Source organism: Choristoneura fumiferana, chromosome 6, assembly GCF_025370935.1.
Source record: "Choristoneura fumiferana chromosome 6, NRCan_CFum_1, whole genome shotgun sequence".
Taxonomy (NCBI): domain Eukaryota; kingdom Metazoa; phylum Arthropoda; class Insecta; order Lepidoptera; family Tortricidae; genus Choristoneura; species Choristoneura fumiferana.
This window is the reverse complement of record NC_133477.1, coordinates 7,008,575-7,036,290: the sequence shown is the minus strand read 5'-3', so window position 1 is coordinate 7,036,290 and position 27,716 is coordinate 7,008,575. Positions and strand designations below refer to the sequence as shown.

The following is a 27,716-nucleotide window of genomic DNA, read 5'->3' as shown; positions in this document are numbered from 1 at the left end:
AGATCTTATTACTACGAACTTTGATATTCGAACTTGGTATCGTGTCATCCCGCTTTGGCAATTCGTATTCAATAGGAGTATGAAAGAGACGGTATGATACTAACTTCGCATTTTGGAGTATTCGAGCCTGCGGATCTATAGGGAATTTAATATCTTACAACTACGAAAGCCTGACCTTTATCATATATATGAATAAAGCATTACATTAAATTCCATGACGTTTAAAGTGTTTATGGAGACGTCGTCACTGGAACGATATCAAAGAGAAACCACATCATCATGTGGTTTGGGAATAAAAACAGGATCTAAAAATTTAAGGTTCGTTATGCTTACACAGATAATTTGGTACTCTTAGTAGAGTTGTTAATGACTATTTTTGTAACTTTCATACATGTCTGGAGAGACGTGATTAGTATCTAATTTCAAAAACCTAGGATACTGGCAACAGTGGCAACCAATAGTACCGGTATTAGCGTTTGCAAACAATTATTGTTTGGCACTTGAGGTATCGCATCTAAGGCCTCTACCCCTGGTATTGCAGATGTTTATGGGCGGTGGTGATCTCTTAGCATCAGGAGACCCTCTTGCTCGTTTGCCATACAGTCGAATAAAAAAAAATTGTTTTCGAATGGGTTGGTTAGAGGCGATGTGGTGCAGTTGCTAGCATACTCGGGGAGTACAGCCAAGACATGCGGGTTCGAATCCCGCATGGTGCACCCTAATTTCATTCATTAAAATCTTACATTTCATTGAGCAAACTTTCTGCTGGTAAATATAAATATAGTTTCCAATTTCGTTCAACGCCAGGTTGATTATTAATTTATGTAAAGAATATTATTAAATTAACATTATTTAAAAGATAAATATACACACCCGCAGTAGTTATCCTGATATTTTTATTGATTATTAGACCGAAATAGAAAACTTATACTCGTACTCTGTTAACATGTCAAGCTTATTGGCTTGACATTTTCCCCGACGAATCTTTGCATTTCTGCAAATAACCGAGCACGTTGCGGCGTATTGACTCAGCTCCCATTAATGAGATGTGGTGACAATGACAGTGCAAGAATAAGCTCTATAGTACACCGTAGTAAACAGCTGGGACCAGTCCACGCACAGCCGTTCACCGCAGCGCGCGAACCGCACGCCCGAACTTTACGGAGTTCCAAATTTACGTGAGTATTTTGAAAATGGAATTCGCTGTGTTCAGTTTAAGTTTAATTGCGGTCGCGTTAAATTTGATTCGGATGTTTTGTGTAACTTTTTAAATCGTTGGGATGTTTAAGAGGCAAACGAAATATTATCATTCAGAAGCTGTAGGTAATAATCGCTAGTTTTCTGTGGCTATTTAACGACCAGAAACAATGGAACTGTACATTTTATGACCATTTCAACTAGAATAGTCATTTGAACAATACTCGTATCTAATTATGGACCGTTTAGATATACATAGAACTATTTAAACTTGATAGATAATCTCAGAGCTGTAGTTTTATGTGTGAAATATTGACGGAATTTATGCAAATGTGCAGACTATTATGTAAATCTTAATCATGTACATAAAATTTGTTACGAACTGTTGGCGAGTAGTCGTATAATGTGTTTTATTTTTTATTTTTTAGAAACACTGTCACTCAAATGTTAAAGACAATTTAATTGAAATTACACTCGAATTTAGTAATATCTTTGCTTTAAGGCACCTTAGGCTAGTTATATAGTTACGGTTTGTTTTGTTAGAAATCCTACGAGCGCAGACATTAAGAACGTCTTATTCAAGATGTAACATAATAAGACTTAGACTAACCAACGTGGTATCGTATATCTACCTTCCTTTAATAACGTAAATCCACTGGTGTGTAGAGTAGAGTAAACATAATCCTCCTTCTTACACAGTCGTAATAAAAATACAAACGTTTTCATACAGCTTCTATATAATTACATGTTTAAGAACTAACATTAGTGGGTACGATCGATTAGTTATTTCTTTTTAGATTGCACAATTACATCATTAACGGAATCAAGTTCTCGTAACTCAGGTGTATACACCTCCTGGGAGGCCGCTATGTTTTTTCACCCTAGCCGATATTTTGTGGAAAGAAGGAAAGCATTTTTGTTTTTTTTTTCGTAGAGCTTCGTCTGTCTTTGCGACCATGGGCGGTTGGCTGAGCTACCTTTGGTGGGGTGGCGACCCTGATGCTGTCAATCCACTGACAAAGCTGACACGACGGGAAGTGTATTCCGTACAGAAGTCCTGGGCTTCCGTCTTTGCTGACTCTTTTGCCAATGGAACCGAGCTGCTAAAAAGGTAGGGTTTTAGTAAAAGTGTTGCCTAGAGAGGTAAAGAAAGATAATGAAATTCACTTGTTTGCGTGTTGGCTATAGAGCCAAGTAAACTTATAATTCAGTGGCCTAAATATATTTAGTACATGCATAGATGCAAACATCTTGTGTAACCCCTTCTGACCACGTAGATGGCTCAAAATTCTATAACTTAGACTCACAACGTAACATGTAACAATTCTCCACGTTTAATCAAAAGAAAAGAATACAAATAAACCCAGTACAAATTGAATCTTTTCGTTATTGATATCTGAATGATAAAAAATACATTATAATATTAACTATATAACAATACCTCAAGCCATAGAAATCAAGAGTACAAAAATAAAAAGCAGGTACAATATAAAACACTCTATAACACAAGCATCCGGACACAATTCGGTCCATAATAGAAAGAATCCTTGAGCCGGCGAAGTGTCACATCTTCTAATCGGTATACAAATACATTCGTGCTCAATTGAAGACTCCGTACAATGAGAATCTGTGATTCAATTCGCTTTTGACCCCCTGGGTGAAGGCGTTTCTTGGTGTGTATTTAAAATAATCGTTCTACGGCGAAGTTTTTTTTTTCTTAAAACCAGCACCTGAACCCACCAAAAAAAAAAACAGAACAAAAACCACTAACTGAAGCCAGCGCTGCAACAGTTTGTATTGCCAATATTGAAACTGTTCATATTACTATGAGACCAAGTTCCTATAAATATAATTAGTCCGTCAGCTAAATTTTCAAAAATATCGTACACGTACTTATTCTTTCGTCAATCAAACGAAAATTATGGAATCGATCATGTCCAACCCACAGGGAACCAATGACGCCTCGTGTTGGAAACTGCAAACATGCGTCTAGGATTGCTAATGGTTACTTGCAATTGGCTAAGTTAAGTTTTTTGAAGAGGTGCTAAATAATTTTTTTTTCGATAGTCGACGTCTTAATAATCGAGGAACTGCAGCTCTTTTATTTTTGTTTCCTATTATTAATTAGAAATATTTTTTTAAGTGGTCTATATGACGTTTGTGAGATTCATGTTAAACTGCTACTGCCTAAATGCAACACGTTGTAATAGGTACTTATAAATAAGCTACTCATACGTTACTTCCTATAGCTGTACCATCCAGCATGCTACGACTGCTACGAGCATGTTATAGCTCAACCGTTTTGTTAGGAATGTTCTACAAAAATCTTACAACAAATAAAAGTTAATGTCAATTTTAAAATCAGTTCAAATATTTAGAAGGTTTGTTATAAACAATCACGTAAAATTATTCCGCAGTATTTCAGCTAACAATTGAGACAAATTTTGATTTGAATCGGTACCCTGTTACCGTCGATCAATTTATGGAAACACCGCAATCAAAAAGTTCTGAAAAACTTACAAGGGGTATCCAGCCAAACTGGCCCCATACCTAAGACCTGAGGTAACTTAACATACTTAACGTAAATTTAAGATACTTTTGTAGGTGTACATTTACCATACATATACCACAGTGTACATTTTTCTTTGAACAAAACCCACTAATTCAATATAGCGTCAATAACGTATTAATTAATTAAAACGATCAAGTTAACGGCGCAGTTAATTTTACAACTGTTAGCTGTCAGTTTTATGGACCCAGCTCAAAAGAGGACGCGTGGAATACGAAATAGACGTAGCACGCGCTTTGAATGTAGTGACAATGATTTATCGGTGATACCTATGAAGACTTCGTTAAAAGAATACTTTCATTACTACTTAAAACAAGCCCTTTTTGGCTAACTGCACTTTTTGTAGACTGTGCTTGCTTTTTCATTTTAAGTTTCATATCCATACCAAATTTAAAGTCAAAGGGATTTGCAAAACTATACTTTTTTACTATAGTTTAAGATTTGATTACACAGACACCGGGACAGGTGAAACTTTAAACAATTTTTTTTAAAGCAAACATAAATTTTTAAGTCGAATAAGACGATATGATCGGATCCCTCTGGATTAATAGATAGTACCTAATGAAAATCGTTCTTCTACTGCAATCCTTTCTTTAAAAAAATACGATGATTCCGTATTTCGTACTCATTCTTGATGCCATCTATAGTATATACATTTGTATAAAATTCAAAGTCCTGACTGACTGACTGACTGACTGATATATCAACGCACAGCCCAAACCTCTGAAGCTAAACGCTTGAAATTTGGCATACATATACCTCAAGTGACATAGAGGTACACAAAGAAGGGATTTTCAGAAATTCCCATGGGATAGGGAATAAATGGGATTTACATTTTTACTTTAAAATGGCCCTATTTCCGTAACTATAATTATAAGACACTTGAAATTTGGCATGCAAGTAGGTAATACTAACAAAGAAGAAAAAGAAAATTTATTTTGGCTCCAAAAAATTCACCTAAAACTAAGACTAGAACTAGCACTAAAACTATGTTACTAGGTGACACAGCAATACCAAAAGGGTCTCCACTAGCATTGTACATTATGTGCAGTAACTCTGTTGAAACCAGGATTTTTTAAATTCCCACGGGATCTATTTTCACTCCAAGTGATCCTATTTCCGTAACTATTATTAAGATAATTCAAAATTGGGATACAAGTAGCTAATACTAACAGCTAAAAAAAAATTTCAGAATTTACCGAAATTCCCACGGGATAGGGAATAAATGGGATTTATATTTTCGCTTCAAAGCGGCCTTAACTCCGTAATCATAAACATGAGACCTCACATTTGGCATGAAGGTAGGTTACACTAACAGGTAAAAACTGTTTCAAGATTTCCCAAAATTCCCATGGGATAAAACGTTTATAGAGGATCTTCTAAACTAACTGAATCATAAAACGCACAAGTTAAACTAATTAACCTAAGGACTGTAGATCGCATACTTATGTAAATCTGGTGACAATACAATAATCTGGCAGTGACATCCAGGCAGTCCGGCCAGGATCGTCTCCGCAGGAACGAACTCCTCAAAAGTTAATGGCACACACAAGAAACTGCAAGATTAATCAATTTCTTTCAATGACAATTCATATGATAGACACCACCTGATGCTATAGCCAAGGTCGTCTGCGCATGAGGGAATCTCTCATAGGTTGATAGCTCTGATACGTAATTTTACAGTAATGTACATTCAGTTTTGATGATACACACGACATAATAAAACGCTGAAATAGCTATAAAGATAAAAAGCTAATCTAGATATAATTATACACCGGCATTGTGCTCTATGGAAACCAGATGGATCTTTAATGCACTGAGGAATTGGACTCTGGGGGAATATAACATGCGTAGAAACATACAATAACTTATTAAATTACTAGAATTTAATTCTACGCACGGCTTCGCACGCGTAAACTATTAAATCCGGCAGTTGAATTTAAATTCCAATATTTCACTGTAATGTCACGGCAATTCCTAAAAATTATATCGCTGATTTCATTATCGTTGCATATAAAAAACCCGCGTCTAACCAAATTTCATGTCTCTTAACCCAGCGGTTGCGGACGGTAGGGCGTGGGCCATAAGTCGTTTGACGAAAGAGTTCTTCAAAATGGTCCGCAAATTGCCAGAAGAGGAATACGCGACCAACATTCAGTTCAAAGCACATGTGATTAACCTGATGAATGCAATCAACTTGGCTGTGACCAATATGAACCAGCCTGAGGTTGTCGCCGCCATGATGCAAAAGATTGGAGAGTCACACAAGAAGAGACAGATTACCGAAAAACAGTTTCTCGTAAGTTAAATAATATATGCTATTCGGGGTACGTGAGTAGGGCCAACCCTAACGCCCTCCCTCAGTAAATTGATAATGGATTCACAATCATATTTTAAGTAATTCCCCGCTCTTATTATTTTGGAGTGACCATGCACTTAACTTTTTACTGTCAACATTGAAAAACCAACTTTAATATCACTAATACTGATACAACATAGTAGCCTTCACTTACTGTGAAACCGGTAAGGTAAGTCCTGCTGACGTCTCCCGAACCGAATTACCATATTTAACGAATCCAAAATCGTTTTTTTTTTTCATTATTTTTAAAACCTTGTGTTGGCTGCCTATACGCTGATAGGTTATTGCTTGTGACACGTGACGCTAAATAATTTGATTATATTGGGTTGTACGTTTTTTTGCTGTATACCTACTAATCAGTGTTAATTAAATATTTTACATTTTACATATGATTTTTTTCCTACTAGTCCCAGTAAGCCAAACGTACGTGTGTTCGTCACTGGCCCAATAGTTGCCATCTTTAATTTTATGTCATTTCCAATGGATATTGGGCACTGGCGTATTGAGCACTCGGACATTATCTTATGCCAGATTACATTGGTGTAGTGTCCTCTTAAATATTACAGTTTATTTTCTGATCTGATCTGAAAAACGTGATAGTGAAGATGTTCATAGAGGTACTTAATTTAGACGACGCAACTCTCTGCGCTTGGGGAAAAACCGTTGACTTTTGGTACCAACACATATTCCCATATCTAAAGTAGGTAAAGCCGATGTGAATATAGACTTATGCAGTGACGTACGTGCGTGTGAGTGCTGTGACGTATATAAAAATTAGTGTATCGTAACCAAAGTTATGTGACTACTTATTCAATTGTGCTGTGTACAAAATAAAACCAATTGTCAATCTATTTGATGTTATATTTAAGCTTTCCAAAAGGCAAGCGGGGCGTTGCTTCCTTACATGGCAATTCCAATGCGTTGGCCGAATAACTATCATTTTTTGATCATCTGTAATATTTTATTTCTAAATGCGTTTTAAAAATGGACATAATAATATATTCCTAAACCGAAGCGAGTCATCAACAAAGTATCAACACATTATAGACTAGATAGGCTTTTCTATGTTGTTTACTATTTAGTGTTACTAAAATAGAGTTGCCTTTGATGATATTTTTCGGTAGGTAAGTCATAGAGTCCATCTTGAGAAACCATTAAACCCCTTTCCGTTTTAGGGGTATTTTTGTAATACTCTGTATATAGATACATTATAAAGTATGTTTACTGTAAGTTGCATATGGGCAAGCTAGTTGCCACATCATGTCGTCGTAATGAAACATGTTAATATAAGAAATGAGTTATCAGTGTTTTTATATAGAACTATTTTTATAAAATAGGTTATTAACTGATAAAATATACTTGTCTTGTACATTTGACAAATAAATAAATAATTATTATACTCCTATGCTGAATACTGTTTTAACTAGTTTTACTTAAACCCTTTATCGTTGTTGATCGTAAACAAACGACTCGTAACACGACAACAACAAGCAACAACATTTTTTTGCACCAATTGCAACGCGTATTAACAATGGTGGCGCCACAGTTCATTGAAATTCAAATATGTTTACAAAAAACGCAATGATTCCGCAAAAATAAATACAATAATAATGACTCAGTAGATATATATTGTTCACTACAACCTAAAGCTTAAAAAAGTTTAATTTTTGGGTTAAAATCAATTTTCTACTCTGTAATAAAATTGGTGGGAACTTATTTATGACAGGCGTCTTTACCTATAGTGCAGGGTGTGCGTTGCACACGGGCGCAGCGGTGTTAGGGGCGAAGGCCGCGGCAACTTTGTACCTATTCCATTTTGACCACGCGCTTCCTAAATGGCGCTAAATTAATAATTGCACACGGGCGCTACATGGGCTAAAGACGCTGCTGTGCTGGATGTAAATTTTAACATGTAAGTTATCTTACAAAAAGAGCAATGAAAAATAATCGGTAAGTAATCATCAAAGTAAGTCCATGCATGCTAGCAATATCAGAATGTCGCAAATTATTTTAATCAGCACGCAGTGACTTAGTTCACTTGTTTGCGTCTCCTATTACATACATGAAATCGTAGCTCTAAGACACTTCGCATAATAGGTATCACATAATTTTTTTAGCCGAATGATACTTTTGCATAATCATTTACTTTGCATAATTATCAGTTCGAATAATAGTCATTTCTCAGAATATTAAATAGCTGAACACTGTTATCGCCGAAAATACTTCTGCACAATATTAAATAGCAGAACATTAGTATCGCCGATTTTTATATGGCATAATGTCATAGTTAAAAAAACGAACAGCTACCATAAAAATGGGTCAAGGTTAAATTAAGGCTAGCAACAGCAAAGTAAGCGTGCTTTAACATCAGCAGGCGAAGCGCCAAAACAGAACAGCAGTTACATAAGTAGGTTTGGTTAGGTTATAACGGCGGCCACGACAGCGCGTGAGGCGAGCGAGCGAAGCGAGCGTGCCGCGGCAGCGACCGACGAAGCGCCAGAATCTTACTGCTGCCAATAAAGGTTAGGTTAATATAGAACTAGAATTAAAACAACACTGCGGTGTTTTTAACGGGAGCACCAAAGTTTGCATACTCTTCGCAAGTCATAGCGTAATTTTTGTCCGAATATTATCATTAGTCATAATTTTTTCCCCATTGATACCTTAAAATTTTCTGTTTTTTTTTTAAATGGTCATCCTGTAGAATACTATAGGTTAGGTAAGGTTTGTTTTATAAAAATTATGAACAATTAATTGATTCAGACAAAAAAGAGTTATGACAAACGATCATTCTAACAAAAATTACATTTGTACTTTCGATAAGTATAAGAGCCGATATGGACCCGTTTTTAACGCTTCAAATACTATGAGATATATCTTTCTGTGTAATAACTATTCGAACACATAAATATTATTCTCATCGATACTATGTCATGGCAATATTCTGCTTGAAAAAAATTATGCGAAATTATAGTATGCGAAAAATATATGCAAAAAGTAATTCAGTGGTATGATGATTCTGCTCAAGGTTGTTACTCGAAACGAAAGTATGATATTTGATTGTTTGCAACATATTAGTGAACCCTAAAATACATTAATATTTTGATCAGCGTTATCTACTACTTATTAAAGTAGACATACAACATTCAAATAATCACAAAAGCACCATATTAGAACCAGTATTATCCTCATCTTCTATTCTGTTTAATTAATTTTAATTATAATACCAAAACATTAAAAGCAAACTTTGCCGTGAGATTGTTTAACTTTAAAACATCGAACGTTATCATTGGATCCTGTAATAGAAATGAATCTCAATGAGACAGTATAAAGTGAGTTATTTAGAATGTCGATCAGAGGTCCTGTGTGGACTCAAAAAACTGGTGTTAAAACAAATATTGAATGGTCACAGAAATTTAAAATCAATTATGCTACCCAACAATGCGCACATTCATCATTACATTCAAATACCACAATAAACAAAAAATTAAACACCCACAAAAGTGTTTGACCTGAGAGTCGCTTTAGAGGACACTAACAAAATGGGAACAAAACTTTGCGTAGGTAGAAGAATTTCTCTTTAGAATTGTGAATTTTGCATTTCTTTACATGGCTTTACGTTATTGTTAAACAGGGTATGCGGCGAACAATTACCGCAGCCTACGGATATTATAAATTAAAGTTTCAGTATTATATTAGGTAGGTACAGGTGATTTGTCGACTATCTAGTGCGAGCAGGCAAAGTTGTAGGCGGTAAAAAGCCTTCTGACACCTACACAATAGCTTTTTGAAATGAGTGAAGACATCAAATGCGATTATTACCAGGGTAACATAAATTGCCTATGTTGTTTCTTTAAATCGTTGAAATTAGGAATCTGACACAAACCATATAGGTATATAATTTGTGTTGTTAAAGTTTAATTTTTAAAGTTTATTTCTAACCAAACTGTACCGTTCGTAGTATTTTTTTAACTACCTGACAAATTAGTTTATCAGTAAAAGCGCCTCATGCGCTACTAATGAATGACCTACTACGAGTAACATACCCTTTGGTTTTGAACTATGCTTATCAGATTTAAGAGCGTTTATAGCTGCTGAGCTGGCAACGTTGCATTTTTGTTAGTTTTTCTTGATTATTCCACAAAAATTGAATGAAAATTAAAAATGTAGTGTGATAGAACACTTCTTAATATATAAGTTAATATGTGTAGTTTTAGGTTTTAGTTTGTAGGTTATATTATAGGTTTAGGTTGATTTTATTTTATTTTGTTTATTTTAGTTGACATCTAATTTAATTATTTGTAATTTTATCTTTAAAATAATTTATTAAATGTGATTTGAAAAAAATATATGTGTAGACTTCTTTAAAAATTTCTTTAAAAACCATTAAAATTATAATATTCATTTGAGCAATAGAGACATAACTCGATAACAAACTTTTCAGAGCTGACAATAATTTTGAGTGTGATTTAAAACTTCAAATAAAATTGACGAAATAACTTACTAACAAAATAATGTTAAGTCTATGTCTGACAAAAAAAAACAAAGATAACACGAGCTTAATAGGAGGTTTGTAAGTAGATTAGATAGATTACCTAAGCGACAACAACACTTTCAACAAAAACTAGATCAGGCTATAAATATTATGGTTCTCATAATTCCACCAACCAACGGTGCTGGCTGAAAATCAGTGCTGGGATGTTTATTATTAACGCTTCAGCATTATGCTGAGCCAGTGTCCGATTCACAACCGCAATGACACATACTTTCCTACGTGTTGTCTATATATAACGGAGTGGTAGGTACCATCAGCCAAATATGTGGTCTACCACCCTAAAGCTGATATTCGTTTTTGCATGTCATAAAACAATAATGCCAATAGACGTGTCTGTCAACTCGAAAGTTCGACTTTAGCGACATATTCATTTGATAGGAACTTGTTGAAAAATTGGTAGACCACTTATTTGGCTGATGGTACTAGTACCAACCTAGGTTCAGCATGACCTAAAACTTAAATATGTAATTTATTGTGAACAAAGGTTAACTTTGCATGCTAAAAATAATAATCGAAAACTTGTGAATTCCGCTTAGAATAAGTAGGCAGAATACGTGACAAAAGTAATAACGTCTTCAAGATTTATACTTTATGCAATTTTGATATTTCACGTGTCTGATCTTCTCTATCTGGGGGCACAGCAGTGCCCGCGCTAAGTGCAGCAAAAGGCAAACTATCGAGCCATCTTCTCGCGAACCATATTACAATACCCGAAGAGCTGAAATTTGGCAGAGAGATAGTGTTTAATGCAGAAATAAAAGGAAAACCTTTAAAACCTGGGTTTTCAAAGTTCTATCTAAAATTACCTGGTAGCCTTAATGTAAAACCCAAGAGCCCAGTCCAGTATTAGAGATATCCAAGGGCCATCTTGGTGAACAAATTTAATATAACGAGCACTTTTTGATACTTTGATAAATCATAGGTCTAGAGCACCTAATGACCTTGACGTACAACCCAAACCCCCAACCAAACTGTTAAAAGGTACTGAAATGCCGTCTTTTCTTATGTATGGCACATACAATTTTAAGGTCTGAAGTACCTGATGTGAAACCCTAAGGAACTCACCAAAAAGTAGAGCTATCAAGATACCGCTTTAGAAAAACTTATAAAATCCAATGAGCGCTTCCTAGTAGTCCATGGTGGTAGGTGGTTACCTGATTGTAATTGAGCACCACTTGTTCGTTTACCACTATATACTACTCTATATTTTGTTGTACAAAAGTTTTTTCTTTCTTTTCAACATAAAAGACGATGCAGAACGAAAATTATCCGTTTTAGGCAAGATCCTCTACAAATCTATAAACAATTAAATACCGTATAATTTATAATGGGCGATTGTATATATGCATCCTCTGTATTTTTCGCTCATGTCTCACAATCCAAAATCACTTATGCATGTATTTATTTCCTAAATATATTCTTCATCTTAGCCAACAACTTCACTTACCGTGGTTGTGGTCAAACGCAAGCCTATTTCTAATTCCTAAATGATTGTGTTATTTAAAGAGTTCATAAACTATGCTGTATATTTTTTTTTATACAAGGTCCGATTCTACTCACGAAACTAAGCTAACTATGTTTGTTTTGTAACAAACTTGAAATTTCGGAACTTTCGAGGTTTCAGCGGAACTTTTGCGAAACTTTGATTCCATCGGAACTTTTGGTTCCGTTGAGGATTTTTTTTAATTTATATTTTTAGGGTCTTCCACGAGGCTTGTTATCTAACAGTTAAACTATAATTTCACGAAAGAATAATCAAGTTTTTAATAACAGAGAGGCTTAAAAAATGCAGTCTCTCTTAATCTTCAAATCACACATTCCACATGTATCCTCAAGCTCGCTATGACTTGAGATGGAATCACCCCCTTTTTAGTAGCCACACAAAGCCACTACATTATGTAAAGGGTTTAGCGGAAACTCTTCCTTCAATACACTTTGAAATAAAGAATACTTATAAACCCATTTGGGCAACATGCAACAAAATATTTTAATGTATTGCATGACTCGTACTGAGACCATATCCTTTTTATTGTTTTGGTAAAAAAGCACGACATATCTCTCCCTTCTGTTAAGCGGCTCGTAGACGGGCCATATTTTCACTGCAATTTGTGGCCTATTAAAAACTATTGGTGTCCCTCTCTTACTCACATTATAGACAGGGACACCAATAGTTGCCGGCCACATATTGCAGTGAAAATATGGCCCATCTAGGAGCCCTTTTATGTTGAAGGGCTAGAGGGTTCGGATAATGATGGTGTTGATGAGCAACGTGCAGTGGAAGATGAAGGCTGACTTGCACCAAGTCGCTTGTAAAGACTAGGATGCACAAATACGCTGAATTAGGAAAATCTCGTCTGTACTTATTTCATAGACGAAGTTACAAAGCATTGGAGTACATTTGTGTAATGCTCCATTTCAACTCGAATACTGTCGGAGTCGTCTGAATCCATTGTAATCCATTTGGGATAATGTGATTCGAATTTACTCGTAAGGCAGTCCAAATGTCAAGCCAAGTGTAGCCGAGAATGCAAGATAACGTTGTCTAAGAAACAGAACCAAAATAGTCGTCGAAAGTTTCCAATCGTAGTCCAATTATCGTGCAAAGGTCGTGGAGAGATGCGGCAAATTCGAAAGTCCAGTTTGTGCTGAGGTCGTTAAAAATAATCCAAAAAACACACTGTTCGTACCAAACTTAAGTAAGATTCTACTTGACAGTGACAAAAGTGACAGTTCACTTCGTTTTTTTCTACTATTTCTACTAAGTCCTGAGTACTGAGCCCGATAACGGTTCTGGCATTAAATTTCACAACTGTCATCTCAAACATTTAAAAAATATTTCCAGTAAATCATAGGAAATAAAAATAAAACAGTTGCAGTTCCTCGATCCTTATGAGGACGACTGTCAAAAAAATATATAATTAGCACCACTTCAAAAAACTTTACTTAGCCAATTTAGTATTGTATCGGATACATTGAAAATTACATTTGATTTTTATGAAAAAAAAATAACACTGGTAATCTTTTTAAAAGGTATCAGAACAAAAGTAGCTCAGTTATGCGACTAGAATCGAACCCTGGATTTAAAGTCCCATGTTCAGAGACTCCCTGTATATAAAAAAATATACAGCATAGTTTGTGAACTCTTTAAATAACACAATCATTTCAATTTATTCTATTGAAAACGGGGTGGCAACTCAACAAACTTTTTTATCAAATAAGTGAGTTGATTAAGCACTCAAATAAAATGACTTGCTCGAATCATGGGAACGGTCGTCAATGTGTTAATTACATTCACAAAATTGTTCAAATATTATTATAATCATAGAGTGTTCTGTTTGTCTGTTAAACGAAACGTATCGCTTCTATGTTTGTACATGCGACTTGTGTATCTAGGTAGCTTTGTGTGTTTTGACTGAGATGGCTATTTTATAGACTTAGGGGCTGTTTCACCATCCATTGATTAGCGACGGTTAAATGTGATGCCGTCTCCGTCTATTCGAACAAAACAAATAGAGACGGCATCACACCTAACCGCCAGTTAACACTAATCAATGGATGGTGAAACAGCCCCTTAGGGTATTTAATATAATAAGCTATTTATTAATAAGTTTTTTATAAAAACTTTTTTAACTCGAATTTTTTGCTGACCGTCCTTGCATTGTCATCCAAACTACATATCCTCCCAAATTTTGAGTCAATTTGGTCACTAAATACATATGTATGAAATTAGACTTGCAAAATTTGAATTTTATCTCCTTGTTTTTAATTTCGTAAAGTATTTATTATCTAAAGATAATAAAATACTCAATAGGTATGTGTTGTTTTTGATTGAATATTTGGCAGAAAATACATATCCAAACACAATCGCCTGGAACGAATTGGTAGCGTAAAGTTTTCTTTAATCGTACACTGTCTTTATTTTTACGCTAGAATAGGTAGTTGGTCAATCAAGAAAATATTTTCTCTTCCTATATACCTAGCCATGGTCACGAAACTCCTCCATGGTCCCAGGATGTACTCGTAGTAAACGGTGTCATGTTTGTCTAAAATTTGCAATTTTCGTTGAACATGGGTTAAAATCAGGTCACTGATTTATGAAATCAAATTCGTTAAAATATTATTTGAAAGTTGAAAAAAATCTCTCTATGCCACTACAAAATTACCTTTAGATCAATTAACCCTCCGACAAAATTAATAAGCATTGTAAATTTTTAATACCCTAATCGCATGTTAATGCATTATTTCCCTGTTAAATAGCGTTATCAGTTATCATTCACCGATGTGATTTCAGAAATTAGCCCCTTCTTGGCTTGGCTTGGCTGAAAAAATCATGAACTTTCAACAGCGATAAAAATATCCTTAGCAACTATCATGGTCTCATCATCGATATTTATTGCCTCAAAACTATTGGACATGACCAAGCATATTTTTTCCGAAAACTTAACACTCTACATTTAGATTATGTCGGTATTGACATTACTAGCAAAAGCAATAAAAAAAAGCGGGAGTACACATCAGCTGTGAACACAAAACAGCCAGTATTACTTCACACGTAGCGAGTGTCGCGCGCGCAGTTCTGAAGCAAAAATAACCTAAAACAATATAACCATCGACAATTTCTCGGAAAAAACGCGCGAAACGAAACGTCAAACGACGTAAGTACACATGCATAAACATTCACAACTAGGTATTTAATTGATGTTATAAAAAACTTGTTTACTGACGAAGATAGTAAACAAACGTAGTTCTCATAAATGATGTGTCAGAGTAGGCATTCCATTCATTAAAAAAAAAAATTTCTTTTCCTCTCTATTAGAGATAAAGGAAAACAGACCTATACGCGTTCATTCATAGTTAATTGTCTTGTCTACGTTAATGGTTTCTTCAATGGGACTTCCCATGTTGTTGAGTTTATCTAAGTAGGTTGAACATTTTTATCTATGAACAATACATTCCTTAATCGTCCGTAGCCTAATGGATTTTACAGTAGAGCAGTTCTAGGGCAGGATATTTAGTACCTATTGGAAAATTTTAAAAATAGTTGGAAAAAAAACATAATAACTTATGTGTTGCATCTGTTCACTGTATTTGTAACGGCAGTGCATTTTAATACTACATATGTAGACAGTTAGGTATAATTTAAAAGTCAACATGCTATACGTTACATCTTGATTGACAAGGCCGCGACCTGTTCCAGAGGATCTGACCATGTTTACAAGTAATAAACCTCGGTGCTCTGAAGTTAGTTTCTATAACAATTGTTTAATAAATTTAAAAAAAAATATTAGATTTTTATCAGCAGTAGGTACTTTTACTCAACGAAATCTAAGATTTTATAAAAACAGAAGTTTTCGGGTTAACCAATGCGCTACAAACCACATCCCAATATTGTCGTATGCAAATAATCAAAATTTGTGGGTTGGTAGGCGACGTGGTAGCACACACTAAGCGCGTATAACCAGGGGATACGGGTTCAACTCCTGTCCGGCGCACTCGAGATACGTTTTCATTTTTAATAAAATATCAAAATACTTTTACACATGTTAATTTTTTTATACGCGACCATATTTGTTTTAATTGGAAAATGGCCGTTTGAATTCTATGCGTCTGTACTTTTTGTATGATCTATGTCTATTCAATTAAGAGTTACGACGTAGGTACGATAGCAAAGTAATCATCAAATAAAGCGACCAGCGAACACACACTGGGTACGTTAATTACTATTGACCTTGCAGACGTGTTATGTTATACTGCGTTTTTATAACCTTTTTTATCAATATATTTATTTACACTTTTATGTTGTATATTTTACATAATAGACTTCAACTCTTCAACGGGTAATGTCGATTTTCAAACGGTTCTAATAGACATGTATATAGAAAACAATCAATGTAGGTACTTATACGATATTTAAATAGTACCTACTTACCTATATTACAAAAAAAACCGTAATTATGTTTAAAAGTTGTATCTCATTCATATCGTGGAAACTTTCGAATTCTTAAATGCATTTTATATTTTACTTAAGTACTTAATTTTGTCTGTTACAATCCACTAAGCAATCTTCAGCTCTCGGAATAAATAAATCGCCAACTCCAGGCGAGTTTACATTGTAATTTATGCAACTAAAAATTTGCACTGTCATTCCTCATACATAACAAGACTTTCGCATTCCTCCAATTCCCTGTTCCAAGTAAAATGATTCAAATGTCGCGGCCACCATATTTAATTGAAAGCAAATTAATAAAGTATGTAGTCGATTTGTTCGAATCATATTGTAAAGTAATTGTCACAATTAGCAGAACAAACTATTTTAAGTTGAATGATCGGTTGGCATTATTATCAGTAAGCAGAATTACAGTCCCAAAAAGTACATGATTTTGAGTATTAAATTGAACCATGACCTGATGACATGATGAGATCTGTAAACCATGCAATATATCGGACTTTAATCATACCAGACGTATCGTGCGATAATACAATGAAATCATTTTGGAATTATTTTCTTAATTAAAAAGGGAAACGTACTAATTCGTGTAATATGGTTTTTCAGAAGAGAATCATATTTAAGTTGAGCTGCGAAATGTTACTCTGCGTAATCTGCGACTTAATCAATGAGCGAATCTCTTCTCGGTGAAACGTTTTCTGCGAATCGAAAATCTTGTAATAGTTTGCCAGCGAAATATACGAGTATGTATCTGTTTTCCTCACTCATTCATTATCCGTTAACGTCTACGACATCGTCAGTGTGGTTTCTTAGGTCTAGTGCGAAATTATTGCATGTTTTATATTATAACCGGTTAGACGAACACACCTTTTTTCCTTGACTTCGTATGACGACTCAGTGGGCTTGACGCATTTTTTACCCGACTGCAAGGAATGGTATTGTTTTTCGCGCGTATCTTGTATGTATGTAATATTCTTTATTAATACTATAAAACAAAGTCGTGTTAGTTACACCATTTATAACTCAAGAACGGCTGGATCAATTTTTATGATTTTTATATTTTTGGACTTGTCTTCGTCAGGAATAGGATAATAAGTATTAGAAAATATTGGCAAATTGTCGAAAAAAAAATAAAAGAAAAAACCCCAAACGAAATGTCAAACATTTAATGTTCATCCCGTCGATACGGTAAACTCTCCCCTCAAATTAAAGAACGTATTTAAATAAATTGCACCCGCTAGGTGGCGCTGTTGTTAGTATGTTATCATAATTTTTGATGTTATTGCTTTTTCGGGCAGGACAACGTCTGCCGGGTCTACTATATTTATTTGAATTGCTCGTTTATACAATGTACGAGTCTGTGCAATTTACCTATAAAACGGTATATATCTTATCTGATTTAAATTATTTTTAACTTTTTAGTTCTTTTGAATATTTTTTTTTATTTAATGATTTCGGCAAAATTTGCCATATGGGCAGTCCCGGTTTTGTCAATAGGCCGTATAGGCCGCGACCTAGGGGCGGCAGCGTCCTAGGGGTGGCAGATTTCAGAGGACAAGAAAATTATTATTTTAGAACATGAACTTGGGACCGCGGTGGGAAGAAAGATATGGGGGCTTTCGAGGGTGAACAATCGATCTAGCTTGATCTGGGAAAACAGCTGTTCTGGATATTTTTTTAAATAACACGCTTTAAAAACGGTAATTTCGATAGCTCTGTTATCTGCGTATACATACATAGTACCTATTTAGTTCAGCGCTATAGTGTTGGACTTGTTAACTGAAGGTCTATAGAATTCAAATCCAGGTCAGACGCATCTTAGCTTAAATTTACTTTTAAAGTTTATTTAAATACCTATTTTCTAAATAAAAACACGATCTTGCATAAAACTAACTCCGAGCCACTTAGGCGCTCTTCGTAATGTAATGACACTTGCATTTTCAGGATCATGGGCAGTATACTAAGCCGGTGGTGGTGGGGAGGCGACCCTGACGAGACGAGTCCAGTGTCGGGGCTAACGCTCCGAGAAATATACGCAGTTCAGAGCACCTGGCCGGCTGTATATGGAGACGCAGGGAAATATGGCATGGAACTGTTCGTGAGGTAATTACAGAATAGCTAAAGCTAGATAGTTTAAATAGGTATACAGGTGTCACGGGCAGCCGGGTTCTTTAGCCGGAGAGAGTCCGGCACTGTCTGGATCCTCTCTTTTCGGTCATCCATAAGGGATTGGCTGCGCCAGCTCCTAATAAGCACCTAAGATAACATTTAAAAAAAATGAGTTAAAAAAGCAAGTACTTAGTGTCTTTGGCCCTAAAGGCCCCAAAAAACATACACTGAAAAAAAAGGATAGCTGAACTAGTTTGGCTATTTGACGTTTAGCCAAAATTTACTAATCAGGAACCAAAATTATGCTAATATTGCAAATCTGATTTTGTAAGACATCACCTAACTTTTAGCTACTAGTAGGCCGTAGTGTTGTAGTCACTGAAATTATGTTACAAGCAACAATTTTGTTTTTGTTGTGTTAGCAAATCTTTCTTTTTTTTCAGTGTATACATACACATGTCTACGAATTCTTCCAGAATACTTCAGATGGTTATGGGGTTACTTTTTACTGAACGCCCCTTTAGATTTTTCGACAGAACTCTTGACTCAGCTTCAGCTTTCAGGTGATTATTTGAAAAAATATCTTTGTTTAATTTACTTTCATCGCAAGTTATCGATTATTTACATATCGTCAATTATTGATATTTTCAGGCCTTCGATTCGACCGTAAAATCCATATCGATATTTGTATCTATGTACTTGCAACCCTAGTCACATTCTTAGCATGCCCCACAAGCTTTTCGTGCCTAAATTGGGGTAGCCTTGCGCGAAGTAGGACAAAGGTTCAATGTCAGTGCCACTGAATAGCCAATGAGTAGAGATGTGTCCGCGAATAAATCATAGTTCACTTCATTCAGTTCAGGCGGACGAACTTTTTTACTCTCTACTTCAGCTCAAATAAATTTATTTACTCTATCTTTTCATTCGCCTACTCAGTCGCTGAAACTGAACTAAGCCAATCATTACCCAATTTGGGCTCAATTATCAACGTCGTTAATTTAAGCTAAATTAACAGAAACAATCTAGATTTTTCAACCTTACACTTGAACAAGGTATGGTTGTATGGTAAAATGAGGCGATTATTTTTAACTAGCTTTTGCCTGCGACTTAGTCTGTGTAGATTTATTAATTTTATTATTTACGCAATACCCCATAGGAATGAGGCTAATATCCCACATAACCCGTTTCTGTGGGATTTTCGAAAAATCCCTCCAAACTTCGGCTAAATAATCAACTGAAAAATCTGATCACCGAGTTTCAAATATATAATGCTCAAGGAATAAGATTCTAAATCCTCCGGTCCTCCCTCACTATTTTCCTACATCGAGCGATTTTGAAGGCTCGCGCTGGCTTGCCGTTTCAACTGAAAGTGAAGCGGCCTGCCTGGCTAGAGCGCCACTGAGACTCTCGCCGCGGTTTCCCTTTGACTCCTGTACCCTTAGTGTAAGTTTTCGGTGACAAAATACGTCTCGATCGCGTTGGCATTAAAATCTCAATTTGTATGGAAACACGAACATCGCAAACGTTCCGCCAGAGGCGCTGTTCGTGTTTGCGTACAAATTTAGATTTTAACGCGAACGCGATAGAGACGTATTTTGTAACCGAAAACATACACTAAGGGCACTGAGGCCGTGCCCCTTGTAGCTTCAATGCGTTGCGTTGCGAGACTTCCGCGAAAGATTCGTTTTTTTTTCGGGAAGGCAGTTGTGTTGTTTTTTTTTTAATATGGCTCTGTCTATTGGAGGTCAAATTTGTCAGTGTCTAGTTAGTAGGTTTTGCCGTTGTACGCTAAAAAAAAACAAGAAAACAAAATGAGAGGTAAGGCTCAGGCCGTATACGGCTAAACCGCCGCGGTTTTTAACCGCGTGACTTTGTGAATCAAGTAAACTAATGCTATGCCGCACTGGCGGTTTAGTTTACTTGTATAAACAATACCACTCCTTGTAGTCGGGTAGGACTTTCGACCATCTTCAGCTTTATTATATGTATAGATAGTTCTGTTTCGTTTGCACCTTTTAGTACACAAAATTGCATTTATCTCTTTCGTTCCCATAAATTTTTGACTGAACTAAAAAAAAATATATTAATATATCAGTGGTCGAAAGATGAATGTATGAAAGATACATATTCTTCATTTCGGTGACACATTTTGCGCATCTCTAAATGAGGCCCTCTATGAGGTATTTGAGGCGGAAACGTCTGTATTCCGCGCTTGTTATATGGCACTCCAAACGAATTGTGTGCCGCCTCTATTCGTTTATACTGTCGTCCATTGAGTGTCACCGGGCCGTATGAATTTGAGGAAACTGTATTGTATAGCGAGGTTGTCCAGATCTTTATTGTATTTCTGGAACTAGTTAAAATTTGAATTTTGAGAGGTTTTGAATCAAGCGATTAAGTACCTACATAATAAGTTACAAAATTCACTTAAACCTTATACGAGTATTCACTAAAATGTAGGTTTTGTCGATGTCTGTCAAAGATAGATGCCAAAGTGCAGATACCTAAAGATTAAACGATGGAGTGTCGAATTTAAAAAAGACAGACTATGTGACTCAGATTTTAGTAGCTACCTATTAATTTTTAAGTATTTATTTCTTTATATCTTATCTACCTACCTATGATTTTATTATAGCGGTAAAAAAAATTGTGGGATTCCGCTTGGATTAACCCTACTCACGGTGGTAGATTACTGCTAAGATTCGAATAGAACTTTATACTTAACTCTTGTTATTTTCCTAGATTATTCCGCGCTGACCCAGAAACCAAGACGTTCTTCAAAGCCATCCGCAACCTGAGCGAAGAGCAGTTGACCAAGAGTTACCAGTTCAAAGCGCATGCTATCAACCTCATGTCAGCCATCAACCTGGCCGTGGTCAATCTGAAGCAGCCAGAAGTCGTCATTGCCATGATGGACAAGCTGGGAGAGTCGCATGAGAAGAGGAAGGTGACACCTAAGCATTTTGATGTGAGTTCCAAGTTCAGGCACAATACCCTTTACTCGCATGTTCGCGCGCTTGAACTATTACGTTACACAAAATACCCATTATAAAACTTTCCGACTTTTAAGTAAAGCCAAATTTGGACTTGCAAGAAAAGTCGTGCAAGTTGCATTACATTGCAGCGCTCGATTGACCACTACAAACTCGTTGGTATTACGGCCTCGCAATGTAATGCAACTTGCACGATTTTTCTTGCAAGTCTAAACTAAACTCGGCTTAGTTATAAAATTAATTATCACTTTTTTTCACTTGTTACAGGAGACTAAGGATGTCTTTGTGGGAATCCTGCGGAACGACCTCAAACTAAATGCACATCAGATAAAAGCGTGGGGTAGTTTTGTAGACTTTATTTATAAGCATATTTTCGCTAGATTAAGTTGAACTATTTTTGGTGTACGTTACCTCCACAGATGAGGAACGAAAGCAAAATGACACGAATTAGGGTATTTGACGTCGTTGAACAACAATTCCAAAATTCAACTCTAGAGGCCTTTGTACGCCGCGTTTTTTGAACGCACCGTGTATCGATACAAAGGCGATACGCAAGCGAGTTGTATGGCTGCTCTATAGAATGAAAAATGCACTGTCAACGTGCGTTTCTATAACGCGCGCAACAAATATATCTAATATAAAATTATTATTTTTTTAGTTTTGAAATAGTAAGTAGGTAGTTAATTTAGTTGGTTCATTTGTTAGTATCACAGGTCAGTATTACCATAGAAAATATGGCGTTTTGGCAGCTCATAAAAAGTATGTCAATTAAATATAGTGGTGTCAAATAACTTATTCTGCAGCTAATATTATAACAACATTACAGTGAAACAGCCCGCTCTGTACAGTCAACGTCATAAATAAGTGATAATTTCTGTACCTTGTCGCTTTCAGTCGTTACACAATTTCGTATGGCTTTTCAAACATGACGTTAAAGTGACAAGGTACAAAAGTGATCACTTATTTATGATGTTGACGTACCTACTTTAACTACACTGGCTATCAAAAATAATGGGTCGTCTTTTATACAAAGTTAAACGAAAATGTATCCATTATTTTTGCTCATCAATATAAAATATACTTAGGTTAGGTTAAATCAACACGATGTGTTAAGATTGGTTTTTTGGAATCTTTTAGTATTTTTTATTTCAATTCCAAATTTTTACTTTTACGGTCGTCCCGTAAAACCTAAATTGAAAATACAAACTGAAATATAGATGCATAGAAAAACAGCAGCTTGTTAACAAGCTGAGATATGAGGTGCATAGGGGAAATTCGTGTCGGTACCGTTAACCATCAGTGGTGTAGCGGTATAGCACGCGGTACGGAATACCGAGGACCTGGGTTCGATTCCCAGTGATGGTCTTATTTTTCTGGTTTTTCTGTGCATCTATATTTCAGTTTGTATTTTCAACGATGTGTTAAGTTTGTTTAAATAAACCTTTAAAAACTAAAATAAAACTTTATAATAGCCTTTTTTTATTAAAAATATACAATTTGCTTTACGTATTTTACTTAACAACACCTATCGCATTTTCCTTTGTGTGTTGAGGCTTTTGATTTAAAGTAAGCTGAAAAAATGTATATTTCACGGATTACACCCTAACAAGTTCGTGGGTGGCACACGATAGAACCCTGTCGAAGGCAGCTTCTGCTCTGCCTTATCAAGCTTTTTTTGATAATTGCGGCTAATGCTGGCTGCGACAGAGTTAACCGAGTGTCACGCACGAACTTGTCAGGGTTTAGTAGAATACCTACCTATGTTTAGTATAAAGTTTTACTTTAAGCTATTTCCAGTGACCAGATTGACTTATTGATAAATATGGTAAGGTATGAATAATTACGCATTTACTAGTACTTAGGTACCATGTTCTGATGACACAGTGAGATGACGATGATATTTAGGTACCTATTAAAAACCGGTCAGTTGCATTTAATAACTTATGTCGGACCATGCTCAGCTTCGTAGCTATTACTAAAAAAATAAAGCTAGGAATGGGGGGGGGACACTCACCTCTTAAAATAAGCTAACCTAACCAACAAAAAGTTGGAAAAACCCCCGACTTTGTCACTTCAAATTTCAATATCTCAAAAACACGCACACATTTATTCACGTTTTGCAAGTCCCTTAAGTCTTTTGCTAAAAAAAAACATGAAAATATGATTAGGTTATTATTGAGTTATGCCTTTAAATATGGCCACGAGGAGCATAATTAGAGGGAAAACGGGGAAAAAATATATATATATAGGTTGAAACATTAGTATTATCTTCATAAATACAAAGCCTAATACCATAACTTGTATAGAAACGCAGAAAGCTCAAGTTATAAAAGCTAGATATTGGAATATTGTTATTTGACTCTCCTGAAGGCACCGATATTTTGTCCATTATTCTTTTCCAATATCATAAGCACGCACCCATCAAAATCAAATAGGAAGTAATATTTCTATTACACTGTATCAGTAAAGCATCGATTTATGAGTATTAGAGTTAAGTACAGGCGGGCACGAGGCTAACATTGGTATTCCTCGCTCGCGCATGATCACCGCTGCGCGCACCCCGTGAATGTTAACTCTGTACAATCAGATGGGAAAAGTTCACGACAGGTATAATCAAGAAACTGTAAAGTTAGCCGTATAAGAATAAGGACTAAGGTTTAGGGCGGTGTGGCACATTCGTAGCCCCCCCCCCCCCCATAGACCTCCAGTTTCGCCAGTTGGAAGCGGCCTGCATCCTCCGTGAACCCGCGGCTATAGCCGGTCATCCGTCCATCTCGTTAGTGGATGTCGTTCGTTGCTACGCCTGCCGATTTGCGGTCCCCATTCAAGACTTTTCGACCCCTACGGCCATCTGCTCTCCGTGTTATATGGCCTGCCCATTGCCACTTCAGCGAGCTAATTATTTTAGCTATGGCGGTGGTCCTCGTTCTTCTGCGATATGATACGATACGATACAATAAATATGGGTCAGTTAGGAAAATATTCAAAACAACCTATATTAGTTGATGAATGACCTTTCTGCGATGAATTATACCACGACAATCGCTAATACACGCGTAAATAGCTCATCACCGATAATCATCGTTTAATAGCCCATTGTTTGCAGCCTTGTATGGAACAATCATTAATGAATACTCGCTATACAAGACCTCAATGAATATTTCAGCCTTCGGACATCGTGCTGAATTATACGAAGCCTCAAAATTTCAAATTTTGAAAATTCCCGATATGTTTCGAGCCAATCCGTGGCTCTTTATCAAGGTGAGAGTTCATTTGTTGTTATTCCATGCCTGTATACTGAAGAACAATGGCCTTAATTGTTCCCGCGGGAACTATGAATTTACGTATAGTTTTCTACCCAAGGGAGTTATGACTTTAGTTTTAAAAAGTTAGTAGGTACGTAATTTCGGACTAAAGAGGTTGCAAGACAGCCAACGTTTTATTACATCTTTAAAACTTAGCTATAACCCAATTTTACAAACTTGAATAATTTAAAGAAACTTTTGGAGTGATTGCGAATATTTAAATAAGAAAAGTCTTAAGTTGGTACCCTCCTATAGATAATACTACGCGGAAATTCTTATGACAAGAAAATCTGCGACTAATCTTATTTCCGAGTGAACAAATCATGCGGGTCTTAAAGGAATGCAAACGTTCATTCCTAAGGACCGAATTTGAAAGTTAGTCATAATAAGCTTTTGCCCGAAGCATTTTTAAGTTACTATAAACGTTAAAATTATTTGACAAACTTATTGAAGCTGCAGCATACCCAAACATTTGCCGTAGAAAAGGTTTCTACATATTAACAAGTGTCCATAAATTATTACAATACAACATCGATGTTTTTCAAATACCTATAAAGAGCGTAGCCGTGTTTGCATGGAAAAGCGGCCCTTTCACCAAACGTTCACTGTAATTTTTACAGTTTTATTTCTACATATATCCTGTAAGTTTCAGCTTCCTATCTTTGTTATTTTCTGAGATGTTCTTTTTTAACTTTCACAAAAATGTTTTTTTTTCCTCACTGGCTAATGCGAGCTACGTAATCTTTTAGTACAGTAATTTATGTATAGAGACTCACATTTTTTTAAATAATATTTTATTTTTCCAAAAAAAACTTGGATAAATGTAGTAAATAAAACTTCAGTTTTTTTTTTCTTGCTTTCTAGAAGAACGACACCAACAATTTTTTTATTAGGTAATTGCTTATATAAAGAACTACAACATATATTTTTTTCAAAATAATCCAGTTGGTACTTCATACTAGAAAATGGAAAAATAAAGGATATGGTGTACCCATGCAAGATAATTTAGTCGCAAAAGAGATTATGCACATTGCAACCTCTTTATCATTACCGGGTAATGTGCATAATCTCTTTTGCGACTAAATGAGGGCTATCGCGAATAAATTCGCCACTAGAGGCGCTAGTGTGGCGTGAGGTCTCCGAAATGTCAAATCTCATAGTTTTTGAGTCACCTACGCGGGTTTATTTATAATTAGAATAATTTTGTGAATATTTTGTAATATTTGAAATTAATTATGGCAAATATGCGTTCCGGGCAATGAATGCTGTGTTTTGAGCCAGTTTTGTCTTTCGGAAACCTTTGTCCTCCCTTTTTTCCGAACAAAACGGGGACTATGCAACACTGTGGCATGCTCGATATTTTTGTGGTACGGTTTTAAGGTGTATTAAATATGATTTTAATCTAAACTTTGTTTTCACGCCCGTAATAACAGACTGAAAGCCATACTTAAAAACCTCACGCAACAGTGCGCCATCTAGTGAGCCAAAAAACGATAGCCCTCATTATCTTGTATGGGTACACCATATCCTTTATTTTTCTATTTTCTAGTATGAAGAACCAACTGGATTATTTTGAAAAAAAATATATATAAGCAATTACCTAACAAAAAACTGTTGGTGTCGCTCTTCTAGAAAGCAAGAAAAAAAACTGAAGTTTTATTTCCTACATTTATCGAAGTTTTTTGAAAAAATAAAATATTTTTTAAAGAATATGTGAGTCTCTATACATAAATTACTGTACTAAAAGATTACGTAGCTCGCATTAGCCAATGAGGAAAAAAAACATTTTTGTGAAAAGTTAAAAAAATATTATCTCAGAAAATAACAAAGAAAGGAAGCTGAAACTTACAGGAAATAATACTTGTCATGAGGGCTCTTATTAAAAAATTACAGTGAACGTTTGGTGAAAGGGCCGCTTTTCCATGCAAACACGGCTACGCTCTTTGAAACTATTAATTTTAATGTTTAAACTCAACAACATTGTTTTCTGTAGTAAAACTGTTCGACAAAAAAAAACAATTGGAACTGACACATGTGAATGTATGTAAGTATGCATATAAGATTTAACGACCAGATGGCCTAGTGGTTAGAGAACCTGACTACGAAGCTTGAGGTCCCGGGTTCGATTCCCGTGTCGGGGCAGATATTTGTATGGGAAATATGAATGTTTGTTCTCGGGTCTTGGGTGTTTAATATGTATTTAATATGTATTTAAGTATGTATCTATCTAAATAATTATATATATCCGTTGCTTAGTACCCATAACACAAGCTTTACTAAGCTTACTTTGGGACTAGGTCAATTGGTGTGAATTGTCCCGTGATATTTATTTATTTATTATTTATAAGATGTCTTCAAATGCTGCAAATCGGGTTTAGCTCGCTTCTAGAGACCGGATTGGCTCAAAATTTGGTACTGATATATACCCAGTAGATGACACTGCGGTTACAGTCAGCAAAAAATTGTCGGCAAAAAAACTTAGCTTTATAAAAATGAATTAAATACAACACTAAAGAAAGAAAGAATATTTTACTGGTGCGAAGTAAACCTCGCAGGAATACCATAAACATTATTATTATACAATTAAAATTCTCGCGCCAATATAATACTGACACTGACAGCTAACTAAAGATATCCAAAGAGGTTTTGGATTAATGGATTTGGTATTCCTCAGGAGTCCTT

General features: G+C 35.5%; 1 protein-coding gene across 2 annotated transcripts in view; it reads left to right on the top strand.

The window, feature by feature from the left end:
- The first annotated feature begins 1,081 nt into the window (after window positions 1-1,081).
- LOC141428934 (cytoglobin-2-like) overlaps window positions 1,082-27,716 on the top strand; it is a 286,546-nt gene continuing 259,911 nt past the window's right edge. Inside the window, exons 1-5 of one of the 2 annotated variants that reach the window (XM_074089009.1) lie at window positions 1,082-1,178; window positions 2,132-2,308; window positions 18,572-18,730; window positions 21,479-21,704; window positions 21,997-23,230. In XM_074089009.1, coding sequence (XP_073945110.1) covers window positions 2,154-2,308; window positions 18,572-18,730; window positions 21,479-21,704; window positions 21,997-22,119 — 663 coding nt within the window. In that variant the 5' untranslated portion in view covers window positions 1,082-1,178; window positions 2,132-2,153 and the 3' untranslated portion in view covers window positions 22,120-23,230. Of the gene's footprint in view, window positions 1,179-2,131; window positions 2,309-18,571; window positions 18,731-21,478; window positions 21,705-21,996; window positions 23,231-27,716 lie in introns of those variants that run through there. The other variant, XR_012451484.1, reaches the window with a different exon arrangement.